At 37.0% G+C, this 17,424-nt stretch overlaps 1 protein-coding gene and 1 pseudogene across 1 annotated transcript; one reads left to right on the forward strand and one right to left on the reverse strand.

The window, feature by feature from the left end:
* Positions 1 to 1,732: 1,732 nt before the first annotated feature.
* On the forward strand, positions 1,733 to 3,424 carry LOC131633683 (proliferating cell nuclear antigen). The gene is made up of 4 exons (XM_058904375.1): positions 1,733 to 2,183; positions 2,546 to 2,698; positions 2,795 to 2,892; positions 3,035 to 3,424. The coding sequence occupies exons 1-4, from the start codon at positions 1,865 to 1,867 to the stop codon at positions 3,263 to 3,265; spliced, it is 801 nt and encodes a 266-aa protein (XP_058760358.1). The 5' UTR covers positions 1,733 to 1,864; the 3' UTR covers positions 3,266 to 3,424.
* A 270-nt stretch (positions 3,425 to 3,694) lies between these two features.
* LOC131633673 (probable sugar phosphate/phosphate translocator At3g11320) lies at positions 3,695 to 5,129 on the reverse strand (annotated as a pseudogene).
* Between the last annotated feature and the right edge of the window lie 12,295 nt (positions 5,130 to 17,424).

Raw genomic sequence — 17,424 nt, forward strand, 5'->3', positions numbered from 1 at the left:
AATCGTTATTGTTGTCTTCCTTTATCTTTTTGCATTATGTTTGGATTTGTGTTGCTATAGATATATACCTCACAAATTCTGATTAGGGATGAACATCTGTTAGTTTCTAGATTTTAGAGATAGACTTATAGCTGAAAGTCATTTGTGTATCGAAGCTTAATCTTTATGTGTTCTAGTTGCGCGCGAGAGATCACCGACGCGAGAATACATATGTTATCGCAACTTCGTGTTAGAGATAAACTTGGTTGTGACATGTCTCATAGGTGTTTCAGAAATGGACACTGATGCGAGATATACGTGATGATAATAATGAGTATTGTAGGTTGAGTACAATTGATCGATAGATTTGTTTGTGACAAGTAAGTATATATTCATGCTTGATAGATAATTCCCTCCAAATAATGTATTTATTTTCCCGTTTTTACTTTTAAACCATTTTTACCAAGCTCAGAACGCATAAACTATTGAATGACGTTCTTTCCCTCACACTGATCCATCCTTGTGGATACAATAAAACCTGATATACTTCCAATCTTTTGCTTGTCACTTTACCGTGTCAATAACTAGCTAGATAAACTTGAACATTTCTCCATGTTGTTGTTTTGCAAAAAGCAGCAAATCCAAAGGATCATTTCACGAAGAACATTAGGACCTGATGAAATGATGGTAGCAAATTGCTCTGTTGAATAAAGGTGGCAACACCTTGATAGGAATTAGTTAGGCTAGAGATGAGCTGCATGATCGAACAATTATTGTTCACACGAGTACTGACATCTCATAACTGATCATAAAGCATTTTTAGACGTTAACACTATGTAGAGACATTTGGAAAAGTCTCCATTAGAACTAGGGGTGACAAACGGACATTTTTGTCCCGTTTAGGTTCGCCCTGCAAAAAAAGGGGCAGGGCGGGGGCGAGCCTAAAATCTTACCCCGCACTGCACAAAAGTGCAGGCGGGGTGGAGAATGCCCACATGCACTACCCCTTTTAAGCCTAAAAAAATATAAAATTGTGTTAATTCACATGCCTGCAAAAGTCCTCAAAAAAACGGAACAAGGCAGGGCGATCACATTAAAGGGTGAGGGTCTAAATTCTTGACCTGCCCCGCACTACGGGTCCGACCCGTTTTGCCACCCCTAATTAGAACACTGGAGAGTTTATGCTATAGAGTGACAACACGTACATTCTGATTATACTGGAAGAGGTCAGCCAAACGCATCCTGACATCCAAAGTTGTGGAACCAGGTTCCTTGATGGTGTGGTTAACAAGTTATCATAAATGATAAAACACTCCTTTTCACGACTTTAAGAAATTATTTTGGATATTAGATGTATAGTTTCCTAGTTATATAGTCCTCAAATATATTTTTGACAGTCAAATTATTAGTAAAATTACAAATAAAAAATGATTAAAATTTATTTATGAAAATTTAAAATATATTTATAATTTTATTAAATTCAGGAAGTATAACTACACTCACTAACAAATTTAATGGTTTGTTTTTTAACACACTTAAAATTCTAATTTTAATAAAATCAAAAAAACTTCTCGTACACTCTCCTTTTTTCCTTTCTTAACACACTTCCTCAATTTTTTTATCCTCATATATATTTTCTAGTTTTCTAGAAATAGAAGGAAACAAAAAGAAAATTAGAAAAGACTAAAACGATAAAGTTCCCTCCACAAATTGGGTAAAATATAAGCGGGAAATCAATTATTTCATTCTATCCCGCCTTAGGTTCTAGAACTTTCCACTATATAAACCCTTTCCCTCTTCACCCAACCTTCGATCTTTCATTTCCCTCCATTCCCCTTCAAAACCCTAACCGTCAAAACCCTAATTCTTCAGATCCATCCTCAAGATGTTGGAACTCCGTCTAGTCCAAGGTTCACTTCTCAAGAAGGTTCTCGAATCGATCAAGGAGCTGGTGAACGATGCGAACTTCGACTGTTCTTCTACCGGTTTCTCTCTTCAAGCCATGGATTCCAGCCATGTTGCTCTCGTGGCGCTGCTTCTCAGATCGGAGGGTTTTGAGCATTATCGATGTGATAGGAACCTTTCCATGGGGATGAATCTCAACAACATGGCTAAGATGCTGAAGTGCGCTGGGAATGATGATATCATTACCATCAAGGCTGATGATGGCAGTGACACCGTCACGTTCATGTTTGAAAGCCCCAGTATGTTCCATTTTCTTTAACGCTTCTTTCTTTCTTTTCGTCTTAATTTGTTCATTTTTGCTTATGAAGTTAGGTTATCTAGGGTTTAGGGTTTTGTGTTCAATGTCGATTTTGTATGCTCTGTTCATGTTTTTGTATCTTAATTCTGTGGTGTCATTCGTGATTTTAGTTAGCTTTTACAGCTTCTATGGTAATTATTGGATGCTAGCTGTTCTGCATTTGAGCAATTTCAGGGTTTTGATGTTTAGTTCTTTGAGATTTGTGTATGCTCTGCTCTTATGTTTTGGTTCTACTGATGCCTTATTTGTTAGCAATTGTAGCTGACGTTATTCTTACTTATTTATTTGGTTTATGTGATGAAGCCCAGGACAAGATTTCTGATTTTGAGATGAAGTTGATGGACATTGATAGTGAACATCTTGGAATTCCTGAGGCTGAATATCATGCTATTGTTAGGATGCCATCTGCTGAGTTTGCTAGGATTTGCAAGGATCTTAGTAGCATTGGTGATACTGGTAATCCCTTTTGTTATCATTTTCAGTGTTTTTCTAATGCTTGGCTTTTTCCTATTTAGAGTAATGCTAAATGTTGGTCATTTTGTGGTTTTGTAGTTGTCATTGCGGTTTCTAAAGAGGGTGTCAAGTTTTCCACCAAAGGAGATATTGGAAGTGCAAATATTGTTTGCAGGCAGAATACTACTGTGGATAAGGTTGGGAATTGATTTAAGCTTTGTTTATTTTTCCACCATACACTTTCATGGTTGGTAGTTAAATCTGTTTTATTCCTATGCAATGTTAAAATTGGTTCTAATCTGCATTTTTACATGGTTCTGTTTGTTGGTTATATTGCAGCCTGAAGAAGCTACTGTTATAGAGATGAATGAGCCTGTTGCCTTACAGTTTGCCCTGAGATACATGAACTCTTTTACAAAGGCAACCCCTTTGTCCAGTCAAGTTACCATCAGTCTGTCAAATGAGCTGCCGGTTGTTGTGGAGTACAAGATTGCTGAGATGGGTTATGTTCGATTCTATTTGGCTCCCAAAATAGAGGAGGATGAAGAGGAGACCAAACCCCAAGTTTAGTTCAAATTAATGTTGGGCTGGCAAGTTTAGTTCAAATTAATTCTAGGCTGGCAATCTTAGGTTATGCTTTTACACTTACTATGGGTTTGAAAGAATGTAATGGATTCACTGTCATTATTTTCTACTAGAACAATTTTAAACAATGAATGGTTATTTTCACACTAGTCTCTTTATTTTATTGCATTCATTATTTTGAACAGCTTCAAAAAGTCTACTTAATTGAAGCAGACAGCTTCTAATTACCTCACCTAAGTCTATGCTGTCAGCCATGTAACTGTGTACTTAATTGAAGCAGACACCAGTCTGTATAGTGAAATAATGTACAATTTACTAAGAGCTCTTGTTAAATTTATAGGTCAATCCTGTACAAGATTTAGAACAATTAAGGCCAATGTTCACATGTTCTTTTGTAGTCAGAAAACCCTTAGCATATTCTAAATCTAAGCTTCAACATTTTCTTGGATGATGACTTCTACAGACCTGATTTTCACCATATGTTAGCTCCTTCAACTTATGGTGAAAGAATTGTCTAAATAAGATCATTGATGAATCAAAGATCAAGCTGTAAAAAGTTGAGAGGAAACAATCCCTGTTGATGTTTGAGCAGGTTAAGTGGTTAGAAGCCGTTTGATTGTTTGTTTCAAATATCTCTTTTGCTTCTCTTCTTGGCTTCACTGTATAGGATAACCCCAATGACTGTCAGAGAATATCCCAACATTCCAGTAATTGATACAGGGTTTTTAAATATCAAAATGGATATAACAACTGCCACAGCTCCTTTTGCATTTCCTAGGACCTGGAAAAGCCATCATGCATTCATGTCAAAGATGTTCACTATCATGTTCAGCACCTTGTAGTAGTATATTTAATTGCAGTAAAAACAGCATTATGATTTTCTAAAACATATCAAAGACTTTCCATGGCCTCAACACTTATGCAGTATATAGGAAATAAAATAACACATTTGTTTTATGATTACCTGAAGTGTTAATGCACTAGTGTGCTTTGTAACTAAGAAATTGGTCAAGTTAACCAAATATGCAAGTGCTGAGTTGAAGATAAGTAACCACACAATACTTGAATCTTCTCTAGCAAGTTGAATTGTAATTCCAAGAACATTTTCCTCCATTATAATTGAAGCAGGAAGTAGGAATCCAACAGCCACTGGTGCCATGTACATAAGAAGGTTCATTGAATTCAACTTTTCCCTGAGAGATCAAAGAAACTAACTCATTACAACCAAAGCAGAAACAATCAATAATGTAATCAGACAGTCGAGTTCATTACGCATCAGAAGAAAGCAAGACCCCTTGAAGAACTGATTTGAGTGCTCTTGCTGCTGTAGCACTGATGCACATTATAAATCCAAATAGATGAAAACTTGGTTCTCCCTACAAATTAACTAATTAGAAAAATATATTTTCTTGTAACGCAAGTCATCAATGTATGGTAAGACAAAGGACATACCCCACTAGCAATCATAACGCCAGTTATAACAGGAACAAGAGCCATATAAGTAAGCCAACTCTCCTTCTTAAGAGTCATAAGATATGCAAAAATCGCCGTGAAAAACGGCGTCGTAGAACCAATAGCTTGATTAAAAGACACAGGAAGATACCTTAGGGAGATATTCCCTCCCACCACAGACAAACAGAATATAAGTCCAAGCGATGATATCTTCATAAATTGAACCTTAGATCTCACCGTTTGCATTGGAACAACCTTCATCCATGACATAGCAATGTAACTTAGGATTGAACATGCCATCATGTGACATAGTGTCAAAAATATTGGATACTTGAAACCGTAGTTGCTTAAAAGGTACTTGTTTAATAACAATACTCCAATGTTTGATGCATACCATAAACTTATCAAACACACCCCAAATAGTTGTCCAGTTAATGGTACCCTCATTGTAACTAACTATTATTGATGTTTTTCTTTTTTGTTATTTTCGCTAGAGATGAAAAATTTGGAACTTTGATTGATAGAGAGATCTTTTGTTATGTGGGAGGAAAAAAAAGGTGAAGTGAGGAAATGAGTACTGGTTTTGGGGGAAGAAGGAGAAGGGTTGAGAGAGAGAGAGAGAGGGGGAAGGAGAACGAGTGATGCAGAGTGAGAAGCTCTTTGGAGATGAATATTAGTGTTTGGAAAATGTTGTTAAAACATCCTGAGATTGAGGGGATATTATCAGTTTATACTATTATTAAATTTAAAATAATCTACTTTTTAATACATATATTAAAACATTTGATAAATCTAGATTATTTTATGTTCTAACTTAATTGTAATATTTTTTAAGGTAATATTTTTCAAATGATGATCATGCTACATTCAGGGATGGTAATTATTTTTTTAATAGGCATTCCGGGATGGTAAATGTATTGACTAGTGGACATTTATGGGTAAAACTAAAACTGACAATTTTTATATTTTATTTTTTAAATAGTTACTGTGAAAGGATTAATGCTTAATAGAGTCCAAGTTTTCAAAATACAAAGATTGTAAGAGACAATTTCCCATTCCACTCCATGACTCTCTTACGCACCACTGAATTGATCAAATTGTCTTCGTTCTTCCATAGATGCATCTCCGGAAGCAATTTTTTTGTTTAACGTTGCTTTGTTTCATAGATGCACATATGGAAGGCTTCCGTAGATGCATCTACAGAAATAACCCAGACTCAGTAAACCAGAACAACAACATTTGTAACGATAAAACATCCATTCATTGATTAAAATCAACATTGATTAAAAGATACATCGAAATTTCTACCAGAAAATTAAGAAAACTAAGAGATATAAGAAATTACAATAATTAAAACAATGTCATATGATGCATGCATCATTATAATGGAATCAACGTCGCCTTCCACTTCATCCCACCAACGTTCCTTTTCTCCGATCTCAGACGAAGTCCTTGTTCTAAGCCTCTGGATCCTTCTGATGACTTCGTCGGGTTTGCACTCCCCCTCTAAAAAAGACATCAGAGTCTTTTTGAGTTGGTTGAAGGAAGATGTTCTAAAATTTAACCGGCATGGGGGGTTTGACGAAAGAGAAAATAACATGCCCATCCATTATGAGGTTAGCCGGTTCAGGGTCGAGACACTTGGATGATGTTCGTTGCCCTGAACATGGCCTTATGTGAGCCATTTTTGTGTTTGTGTTTAGGGTTTGTGTTTGTGTTAGTATTTCACCGCGTTTGGCCTAGTAAAAGATATAATTCAATCCGGCCCGAGACATATTGCCGATCAATTGAGAGTAAAGGATGTTGTCCTTAAATCGATGCTCCAACACCATAATGCTCTGACCTAATGATGTTTGTATCTCGTTATGTTGGTTCTAAATCATGAGATTGATGGTGCTCAACCTCGACAAAAACCACCCTTGCTATTACACAACCAATTTTTCAAAGTAGCATGTGTTGACTTAACTCTATTGGTGGTTGTATTACCAAGGTGTCAGACCTTATCAGTCCACGCACAAACAAACTTTTCCTTCACCTTGTCAAGAATGGTGCTTTCAACGTACTTCAATAAATCAGGATATTTTTCACATATTTTCCGAAATTGCAATACGACATCGGCATACAATTCTTTTGTCGACGAACTTGCAATATGAGCCCATGCATCCATCATTTGGTCAACAACCACTCCGGGCTTCACCGGTTTCTCACCTTCGGCCTCTACTTGTTTCCTCCCCACAACAGGTTTAACCTTACTTCTCACATTACATGATATGTGATATCGACAAAGTAATGCATCAGAAGAAGGAAATACCTTTGCAACCGCATTCATCAAAGCAGGGTCGCGGTCCGTAACAATCGCCTTAGGCACGTCGACTTGTTTCTTTAAAAGTGAGCGACACACCTCCATGCCCACCTAAAATTATCTTCTTTTTCACACTCCAAAAAAGCAAAACCAACGACAAATGTCTTCTTGGTGGATGTAACACCGACCATCTCAAATAATGGAAGTCGATACTTATTAGTCTTGTAGGTAGAATCGAGGATGAGCACTATCGGGAAAGTGTTGAACAACTTTATTGAATCCGGATGAGTCCAAAAAATATCTCAGACCATAACCTTGTCATCGCAAGTTCTGTACCGCGACACGTATTTGTTAGCATCCAACATTTTCAAAAATTGTTGCATCTCACTCCTATCTCCCCTACTCGCCTTATTATTGCGGTACCGTTGATTATACACTTGTCTTATATTCGATACGTTGTCGGGTTCCTTCCTTTTCAATGTGGCAAGTATATTTTTCGGTTGGACAAGACTCAAGGACATGTCTTTAATACATGTTTTCTCTTCCGGATTGAGCCAACAAACACTAGGATGACCTTGTAATTTTGCGCACAAATCATGGTTATGAAAACCACAAATAATAGAGCATCTCCACTTCTTGCTAGCCAACATGTAACAACATATCTTAAATGTACACACATTTTCTAGTACCCGTGTCGTCTCTTTTAAAATTTCTTAGAGGAGGATGGTATTTCCCGTTTCTTTTGCACATCATTGTCACAAACAGGTTTCTTCTTGCCGTACTATTATCCAATCTTCCTATTACCACACCAAAACCAAAGTTAGTTGCATTCCTACGAATCCATGTTAGCATGCTTTCACGATCATCAAAGTATTCCTTGCTACTAAAGTCACCTCTGATATCTACCATCTTTGCGACTACCCCATCAACACTCGTACAAACATTGACTAAAGGAGTTAATTTTTTCACAATATTATCGGGGTGCACCATACCCATTTGGAAACAATTGCCAAAATAACACAGAATTACATAATTGCTGGAAAAAATAACTTAGAGATTGTTCCGTAGATGCACCTACGGAAGTGTTCTTCCTCAACACGTTTCGTAAATGCATCTACGGAAGCAGCATAACTTTTTTGCAGAAAATTAGTTGCATAATATGAACAATGTAGTGGTTGAAGATGGACATTTACCTAAAATTGAGTCTTCTCTTACTCCCTTTGATATGTTGCACCAAAAAGTTAGAACTTTAGAGTAGAAAATGATATTGATGAAGTAAGGTTTTTTAGGGTGGTGAGAGTGAGTGTTGGAGAAGAAATGTGACAATGGGAGAGTGATCATGCTGGTTCAAACTATATCAGATGCTTCTGTAGGCACATCTACGGAATAATATAGTGCTAAACCATTCCGTAGATGAACCTACGAAACTATTCCTGAACTGAATTTATTTGTATTTTCCTCATATATGATAGTTTATTATACTTCCGTAGATGTATCTACGAAACCAATCATTTTTTTTACTAAATGAGGTGTTTCCGAAAGTGCGTCTTGGAAAAATGGGGGCAAAAATGGAATTTCGCGCGGTGTGTAAAAAATCTATAGGGTGCATTGAGAAATCATCTTTTAAGAAAGGTTGAATTACTTTAATTTAAATTCCTTTCGAGTTTGATGACACATGTTTAGTAAAAACAAGAATTCGACGTTTGTTTTTTTTTCTTTTGTATAATCGAGGGCTAAAAAGCAAAAAAGAAAACTACATATGACACGCACGAGGAAAAGTTTCCTTAAACAACTCAAAAGTATATAAAGGAAATATTTACAAAATATGTTGGAGATTGAGATTTGGTAAAGCGTCAGCACTTTTATTAGCTTTACGAAAAATATGTTGAACCAGAATCTCCCAATCTTTGTTGAGCATCAATTTAATGTTATTGAGATACACCGCCTTATTATCAGTTTGAGTAACAATCCTCCTATGCCCTTGATCATATGAAAAATTAAGTCCAAGCTCGATTGCTTTTAACTCTGTTTCAATGACAGTTGAAGATCCCATATTATGGGAGAAACCTCTATCCCAGAGGACTTTATTGTCCCTTATAAACCTCCATAACCTGCAGAAAAGTTGCTTTAAAAAATTCCATCAGTATTAAGGACCGACCAACCATCATTTGAAGGAGATCAACTAATGAATTTGGTGATTTCCTTTTTCCGGTGAACCTATTGCACGAGTTTTATGCTACGTTAGTAGGCAACTATTTTCCTTTGGATTTCCAACACTAGATTTGGAGGCATTATGTATTCTTCAGTATGCTTCCTTTGATTTCTCCAGTACCATAACATGTGACAAGTAGTAGCCCAAGTGTTGCTCTATTCAGAACCCTGCATATCATTTAGGTTTTAGCTAGGGGTGGCAAAACGGGCCGCCCGCCGTCCGCCTTAAGCCCGCCAAAAAACGAGCGGGGCGGACATGCCCGCCAAGTGAAATGGGCACAAAAATCATGCCCGCCCCGCCAAGATGGCGGGTTGGCGGGCGGAGGGCTTGCCCGCCTATTTTTATTTATATTTTTTTCTTCATTTTTTAATAGATTAATAGGTTTTTTTTTACCTTTTAATTAATTTTTTTACATATTTTTTAAAATAATTTTTTATAAAAGCAACTTTTTAACAAATTTTACTTAAAAAATATTACATATATTTACAAATAAATATATAAAATAAACCATCAATAATTGAAATTACTAGAATTAACTAAAAAAGAGGGAATTTTAGAGGAGCGACGGGCTTTGGCGGGCGGCGGGCATTGACGGGGCGGGCTATGGCGGGCGGCGGGTTTTGGCGGACCGAATTTAGCGAGCGGCGGGCCTAAAATCCCAACCAAACCCGCCATATTTTGGCGGGTGCGCGGGCCGGCCCGACGGGCCACAACCCGTTTTGCCACCCCTAGTTTTAGCTAAATTGTTGCCAATCCTATTACCATGGTATAGCTTAGTCAAAACTGTAGTCTAAAATTAGTCCCAAAACCGCTATCTATTCACATATTTAGGCGACGTGTTTTTCCATTTGATGAGAAAGTTAAAAATTCGTAACCTATAGGAATTAGACAACAACCATTTATTGCACACCTAGATAAACGTGGCCTAAAGGATTAAACTACGGTTTTTATATATTTAGTCACTATTCTTTGTTGTTACCTAAACTTATTTTTGTTTTAGTGACATTTTTGAACTGCCTACTTAAATAGAAAGTATATGCAGAACAACCCTTGGTTTTGTTGTGAAAAACCAAAAGTCAAAGTTCTACAACTTGAAGAAAGCGTTATACGATTTGAAACAAGCTCTGAGAGCTTGGAACAAAAGGATAAATAATTTCTTAAAGGAGATTGACTTCAAGAAGTGTACCCGAATATGGTGTGTATGTGAAGAAGTATACAAATGAATGGGTGATAATCCCCTGTCTCTACATATACGATTTGTTGATTGCGGGCAACGATGAAAAGTGCATTTCTAAGTTCAAGAGTGACCTTACGAAAGAGTATAAGATGATCGACCTTGATCTCATGACATACTTACTTGGAATTGAGTTTTACAAGTTCAAGAAGGGATTGCTCATGCACCAAAGGAGGTATGCACTTGAGATTTTGAAGAAGTTTGAAATAAAGCATTATAATGAGGTTGTTACTCCGACTGGACCGAGGATGCATTGTCGAAGAATGCAGATAAGCAAGATGTTAATATAACTCAATATAGAAGGTTGATTGGATCCTTGCATTACTTGTGCAATACGCGATCACATTTGATGTTTAGTGTCGGTATTGTGAGTAGATTCATGGAGAGACCGAAAGTGTCTCACTTGGCAGCAGTCAAGAGGATTCTAAGATAAGGGTAGAAAATACAATTTACTCCGTTTCACCAATTCCAATTAGTGCGGATATAAAGATGATAGAAAGTCTACAAATAGATATATCTTAATGTTCGGTGAAACACCAATCTCATGGTGTTCGGAGAAGGAACCACTAGTAGCGCTTTTTTCTTGTGAGGCCAAGTATATTATAGCTTCATTGCGTGTGTGTCAAATCGCGTGGTTGATGAATCTGTTGAAGGAGATGGACTGCGAAGAGGGTGACGCTGACGCTGTAATGCTTGTACCTCATATTGTACATTGTACGTAATTATATATCCTTAAGATATCTAATGATTACATATGTTTTCACCCTCAAATTTATTCTCTCTCACTCTCTCCCTCTTCACACTCAATTATTCACCTTTATGGTTCCAAGTTCCAAACCAACATAAATATTTATTTTCTACAATATACTCTTAAAAATATGATTTCTAATCTTGAAATATGGGAGGGGATTCTCTCCCCTTTTTTCTCAATTTTGTCATGGATAAAATCTCAACCATCATTAATTTAAGAGAGATAAAGAGATAATAATATTTGAAAAAACAAGAAAATTAAATATTGAATAACACACAACTCTTAATTCAACTACAGTTTTTTTGTTTTGTTTTGAACTAGGGTAATATATTGAATGAAATAAAGTTACGCAACAAAATGTGGGGACTATGCAAAACAAAGGTAATATATCGAATGGAAGAAAGTTACGCAACAAAATGTGGGGACTATGCAAATTAGTTTCATCTTAACCTTTTTTAGACAAAATACCCACAAACGAAATGTTTTTCAATATAAAGCTAAAAATACAAAAAGGTGAAAATGAGGAGAAATTATATTATATATGGTTGGTTGATTAAATCTGACTTTTCGGTTAATTCAAAATATGAAAACCGGTTCATTACTTCTCTTCACAATACATAAAAAAAAGAAAAAAAAACCAGTTAATATATATGTGAGATGATAGCGGTACGAGAAAAGAGAAGATAAATAAACATTCGTGTGTTTCGTAGGTAAATTACCTCGTACTAAAGTCTAAATAACATCCCTCTCTATATATATACATAGCATTATAGCTCACTTGAGTATCTCTTTCTTTATTTCTTTCCATTCCGAAACTAATCAACACAACACATAATGAGTACCAGTATGCACAACGTATATACAGTTCTAATGGGTTTGGAGTTAGGTTCAATTGGAATTAAGTATCAAGGTTTAAACACAAATCCATTCCAACAATCATCCCCGATTATGTTACTGTTTTTGACTTCTATCTTTTGTCATATCGTTGCATCCACAGCTGACATCACCTTGCCAGTTACTATGACCATATTTCACATTTCTGGTGTTGTTGGATGTGAGATACTTCTTTGGATTCTCATCCCTCAGTTCTGGAATTGGTATATCATCAACCTATTCCTTTTAATACCAGTTGTAAGCATGGCATCCAAGAATTGCAGCTGAACAATCCAACAATATGCTTGCTTCTTCTTCAAGTAACACAACAAGACCTAACCAATATTCTGACCCGAAAGAAACAGATAAGCACAAAGAATACCTTATCATTAACTTCACTCCTGCATGAAGGTTTTGACAATCTTCTTCTCTGTACCTTGCTATATACTGAATAAAACACCCCAAATACTTCACTCCCGCATGAATCATTTGGATATCCTGGAAACCAATAACACCATCTTCCCTTGCCAAGAGAATACACCTGTTTTGGTCAGTTTGGTCCAGTCTTCCACACATAGGTCCATCCTCCACTTCTAGGGACCATACAATATGAACATGAATGTTCAAACAATCATCTACCTCCAACAACCAGAAAGTATCTCCCATGGATCTCATCCAGAAATAGACAGGATGCCCGCTCTGATACCAATTGAAATTCTGGTAAGACAGACTCAGAATGTCATACACAATGTCACGACATCTTTTCTGTCATCAGCTTAGCTGAGGCAGTACCTACAGATCCCCCAATTTTTATTACTTCTAACATCCAGAAGTCTGGAAGTGTTGGGATCACATATCAGTTCAGTTAACATAAACAAATCTGCTTTGCAGAGATTCTATGTTAGCACAGTCATTAAATCACACACTGATGTCATGCACGATGTTATGACATCCAAACTGAACTTACAAATAAACAATGCAGAAACATAAATAACACAGAGAATTGTTTACCCAGTTCGGTTCTAACTAACCTACTATGGGGGCTACCAAGCCAGGGATGAAGTTCACTATTAGCAGTATCAATTCAGAGTTAAACTCCAAGTTTACAACTCCTCACTTAATCACTACCCAATGACCCCTCTACCTAGGTCCTCCCTAGATATGGAATATCCCCATTCCACTCCCAATCACCGCAGTGATGTCCAAGCACTCCAGCCCCTAGCCTATGCTTGACAGCTTCTCACCAACAATCACCTCATGTGATAACACACTGACAATAGTCAAAGTAGAAGATCCACTTCCAATACACACTTTGATCTTGCTTCACAGCTTCGATCAAACGACACATCTACACTCATTGCTTCACAGCTTCTGAGTGAGTACATATACCTCTTGCCTACAGGCTTCGAGGAACACATCGGTGACCATCCCACAATCCAGGTGGTTCACCTACACAACAAACCCTAATGACTACATTATGATCGTTAGATTTACAAGGCTACAAAGATTCCTATTTATAACCTGATCCTAGTTGGACTTGGGCTTAAAATCGCAGCACTCCTTGCTGTTACAAATCACAGAAAACTTTCTGCTAAAAACAAGGTCTTCAATCATAAGTTTCCTAATTTATCTACATAATTAGAAACTGCATAATTCTCGAATATTCTAATCTTGATTCTCTTGACCTTTAAACCTGCGCCACATAGGATTGCATAATATTCCATAGAATATTCTGCATCTTTTGAGTACTTACTGAATCTTTATATTCCAGCTCAGCAGGCGCGTGACAGCTAAATATAATAGTAACTGCTGTCAAATACTGATGTCACAGAGCATGTCGTGACATTCCACAGAACATCTTGATGTTGTACCTGTTCTGCATAAATCACAACAAACAGTATTCTTCACTTCAATTCTCTGCTTCTCACATATCAGGGTGCCAAAAAGACAGCCCATGATTTGTTCTATTACTGATGTACAATCAGCACAATCTTTAGTTTCCCAAAATAAAGACTGAGATAAATAAGGAAACATAATAGAAATAGAATAGAAAATGTAGCAGCTATTGCTGTCAAACACTGATGTCATGACGTCGAGCATAACATCCAACTCACAGCATGTATTAGCTTACACAACCAGAACCTGCATAACCTTTAACACTACACACCACATGTCATGACCTTAGTCAAGACAACAGAATACACATGAATGTTTTACCATAAAATGCAGCCAATCAAAACATCTTCAATCTCCCCCTTTGGCAAATTTTTGGCTAAAACATTCTGTCACCACATTAGAGAAACATAGTAGAAAAACAACTAGCAAACTACCAGTTATGCAAAATTGCTAAAGCACATCAAAACATCAGTCGTGCTGAACAAGTTCCACAAGCTACACTATCACATAACATGAACAGAACCAACTTGTTCAATATGATCTGTGACACTCTCTTCTCCCCCTGTTTGGCCATAAATGTTGCCAAAGCAACGGACATCTCCCCCTTAAAAGTTACTCTTCATGACATGACCACCTTGAGACTGTATATTGCAACTGTGAAGTGCCTTCCAACACTTGTTGACATGCAGCCACTAGACGAGTTCAAGATTTGTGGATACCAGACGCACATGATTAGATTCAACCATTCCCAGAAAAGCTGACTGTAATGATACATCTTGTTAAATAAACCTTTTCATAAGAAACTTCCTCTAACTAAGTTGAAAAAGCTCCTACTGACTTGGACCACCTTCATTATGATGATAGAGTATAACATACCAAGATAGTTTTCTAGAATTATATCTTGAACTAAGAAGACACTCCCCCTATCTGAGATAATTTGTGCTTCATACAAGAAAACTTGTAATGATGAATGGAAAATATAAGACGCATCTTCATATCTTCAAGAGCGCACCCTCTGCCCAACTAACTAGCTGACACACTCCACTATTACAAAGTAACTCCTTTACAAAATATACTCACATCAGAATTTAGATGTTATAACATCTTGTATAACATTAAGATACAGTTGAACGGCTCAGTACATTCAACTAACTACCACCTTATCTCCACCTGAAATAATTAACAAATAACCTTTTGACACTTGATGCTTCCATAGAAAGGTTGCCACAGACTCAACATAAAGAACTGCCACTTCTTCCACTTGTTGATCATAACCCTACCGAGTTGCACTCTGATCATGGTCTGCCAAGATAATTTGAAATCCTCCTTGATATGATGTTTCTCATAATGATTAACATACTCTCCAATTAGAATTAGAAGAATCCTTTTTATCCACACCTATGTTGATCATCTCACCAAACTTCTGTCTTCATAGTCATACTCACTACTGAAGTCTTCATCATGAAAGTAAACACGAATTGCCAGAACATGTTAACATCACCAAGATCAGAATCTGCTCATTCTAATCCACATTAAGTTAGAACTGTCACTTCAGACTTAATGTTGCTTCTTCATCCTTCACATGCTAGATTCTAGATAATTTTCCAAACCAACAGGATATAGTGATATTGTGACATCACGCGAGACATTAGTTTATCAGACTTGAAATCTCATCAATATCTCTGAGTGTTCCACCACCTACACTGATTGATGTCTTGTCATACTTCATACTCCCCCTGAGAATTACAACATAAGGATGTTTTGAATAATTGTCCTTAACCTGAAGCATTCGTCATTTGGAACTGCCACACTTTCCAAATTTGGAATCCTTAGTTTGCTTGCTACACAAGATCCAGACTGCCACTTCATGTACCTTGAAATAGAAGAAACTTCTAAATAGCTCTTGAACATGTCTTCAACAGATAGGTCTGAACCTAATCTTTATTGGTGTCTTTAAGTGTTGTGATGTAACATACAAAACAAAGCATCACATACATCTTCTTCTTCTTCCACATAGTTGATGTAAATATCCAGCTCCCATCAAGATACTCACCATCTCCTATATGTTTCTTCTTCTTGAATCAACTCACCAGCCAACCATTGCCTTTCTTAATGCTTAATTGAAGATAACACAGAACTATAATTGATGCATAGTTCAAATCAGACCATGGACACTTCATACACATACTTAGCTCCACACAGAGTATATGAATCTGTATTCAGGCTGTACATCCAATAAGTACTAAGTCTCCCGTCAAAGAACCTATTAGTCACTCAGATAGAATTTGCTGCTCACACCAGGTCCTTCTAAATGATCTCTTCTTCATACATGAAAGCATTCTTCTTGACAATGATGTTACAACATCTGTTATGACATCATTCATTTAGACTCTTTGGATTTCTCATTCAACATCTCCTGTATGACACTTGGGGAAAGACAAAGAAAGCACGACCAACACCATCAACTCAGCTACACATCAGTCATGATTAAGGGATAATATATGCCATATCTCAATAAACTTTTCTTCAGACTTCTCTTCTAACTTTGAGATAATGGATGCCACAATCTGTACCCCATGAGGAGATTCCCTCAACAAGGTTTCTGGAACAGATTCACTTATGACATAACTCCTGAAAATACCTCAGATTCCACACAGTAATCTGACTCCCTTGAATCATCACACAACATTCAAAACCATATTTCACTATGCACGATACACAGTATTCAGTTTTCACCACTAACTGTTCTATGGTTAAGAAAACAGTTCACACATCTGGTTCCTTTGATCAAAAGAACATACCAGATATAAGCTCATCTTGAATTTTCATAGAGGTCTTGAAAAGAAAACCTGAATGAATCCTTTCACTTGCACTGAGCTCTACTTCCAACTCCCATAAGCTTATGCCTGAACTAAACTGACATTTGGGATGGAAGGTTCAGTTGATTGTATTCTGACCAATCAACACAAAAAGCAGATGTCTCCTCTTCCAGATCAGGAGTAGGTTCCAAACAAATGTACTCACACTACATAAGTTTAGCACCAGAACATCTGTTCTTCAACTGGTAGCTGCATACCAGTATGCCATCAGTTCCTTCTTCTGCCACTTGAAAGAACTTCCTCCCTTTACAGAACCAGAGTTCAATGCTCTCATAGACCTGGTTGTGAAACCAAGTTTGAGTAAGCAACCTCCATCCCGCAGTTATGCAGTTATGTCATCCAAGCCCACACTTTGATGAATCCTTGCTTCTTTTCCAACGACATCAGACACTCTGATGCATGAGTCATGAGAAGGACTAGTTAGAGACTAATCCTCTAGCTGTACCCAGAATGCCACTTCCTTGAGCAAAGCTGTTTCCATGATGTCAAGAATACTGCCACTTGTTCTTGGCTTCACAGTGTACATTAGCCAATGCACTTCCTTA

The sequence above is a fragment of the Vicia villosa genome, unplaced genomic scaffold (assembly GCF_029867415.1).
Source record: "Vicia villosa cultivar HV-30 ecotype Madison, WI unplaced genomic scaffold, Vvil1.0 ctg.001162F_1_1_3, whole genome shotgun sequence".
Lineage (NCBI taxonomy): Eukaryota > Viridiplantae > Streptophyta > Magnoliopsida > Fabales > Fabaceae > Vicia > Vicia villosa.

Excerpts from the sequence above, each read along its gene's own strand:
- LOC131633683 (XM_058904375.1), top strand. The coding sequence starts at position 1,865 with ATGTTGGAACTCCGTCTAGTCCAAGGTTCACTTCTCAAGAAGGTTCTC. Across the intron at positions 2,699-2,794 it reads TAGTAGCATTGGTGATACTG|TTGTCATTGCGGTTTCTAAA; the intron begins GTAATCCCTTTT and ends GTGGTTTTGTAG. Across the intron at positions 2,893-3,034 it reads AGAATACTACTGTGGATAAG|CCTGAAGAAGCTACTGTTAT; the intron begins GTTGGGAATTGA and ends GTTATATTGCAG.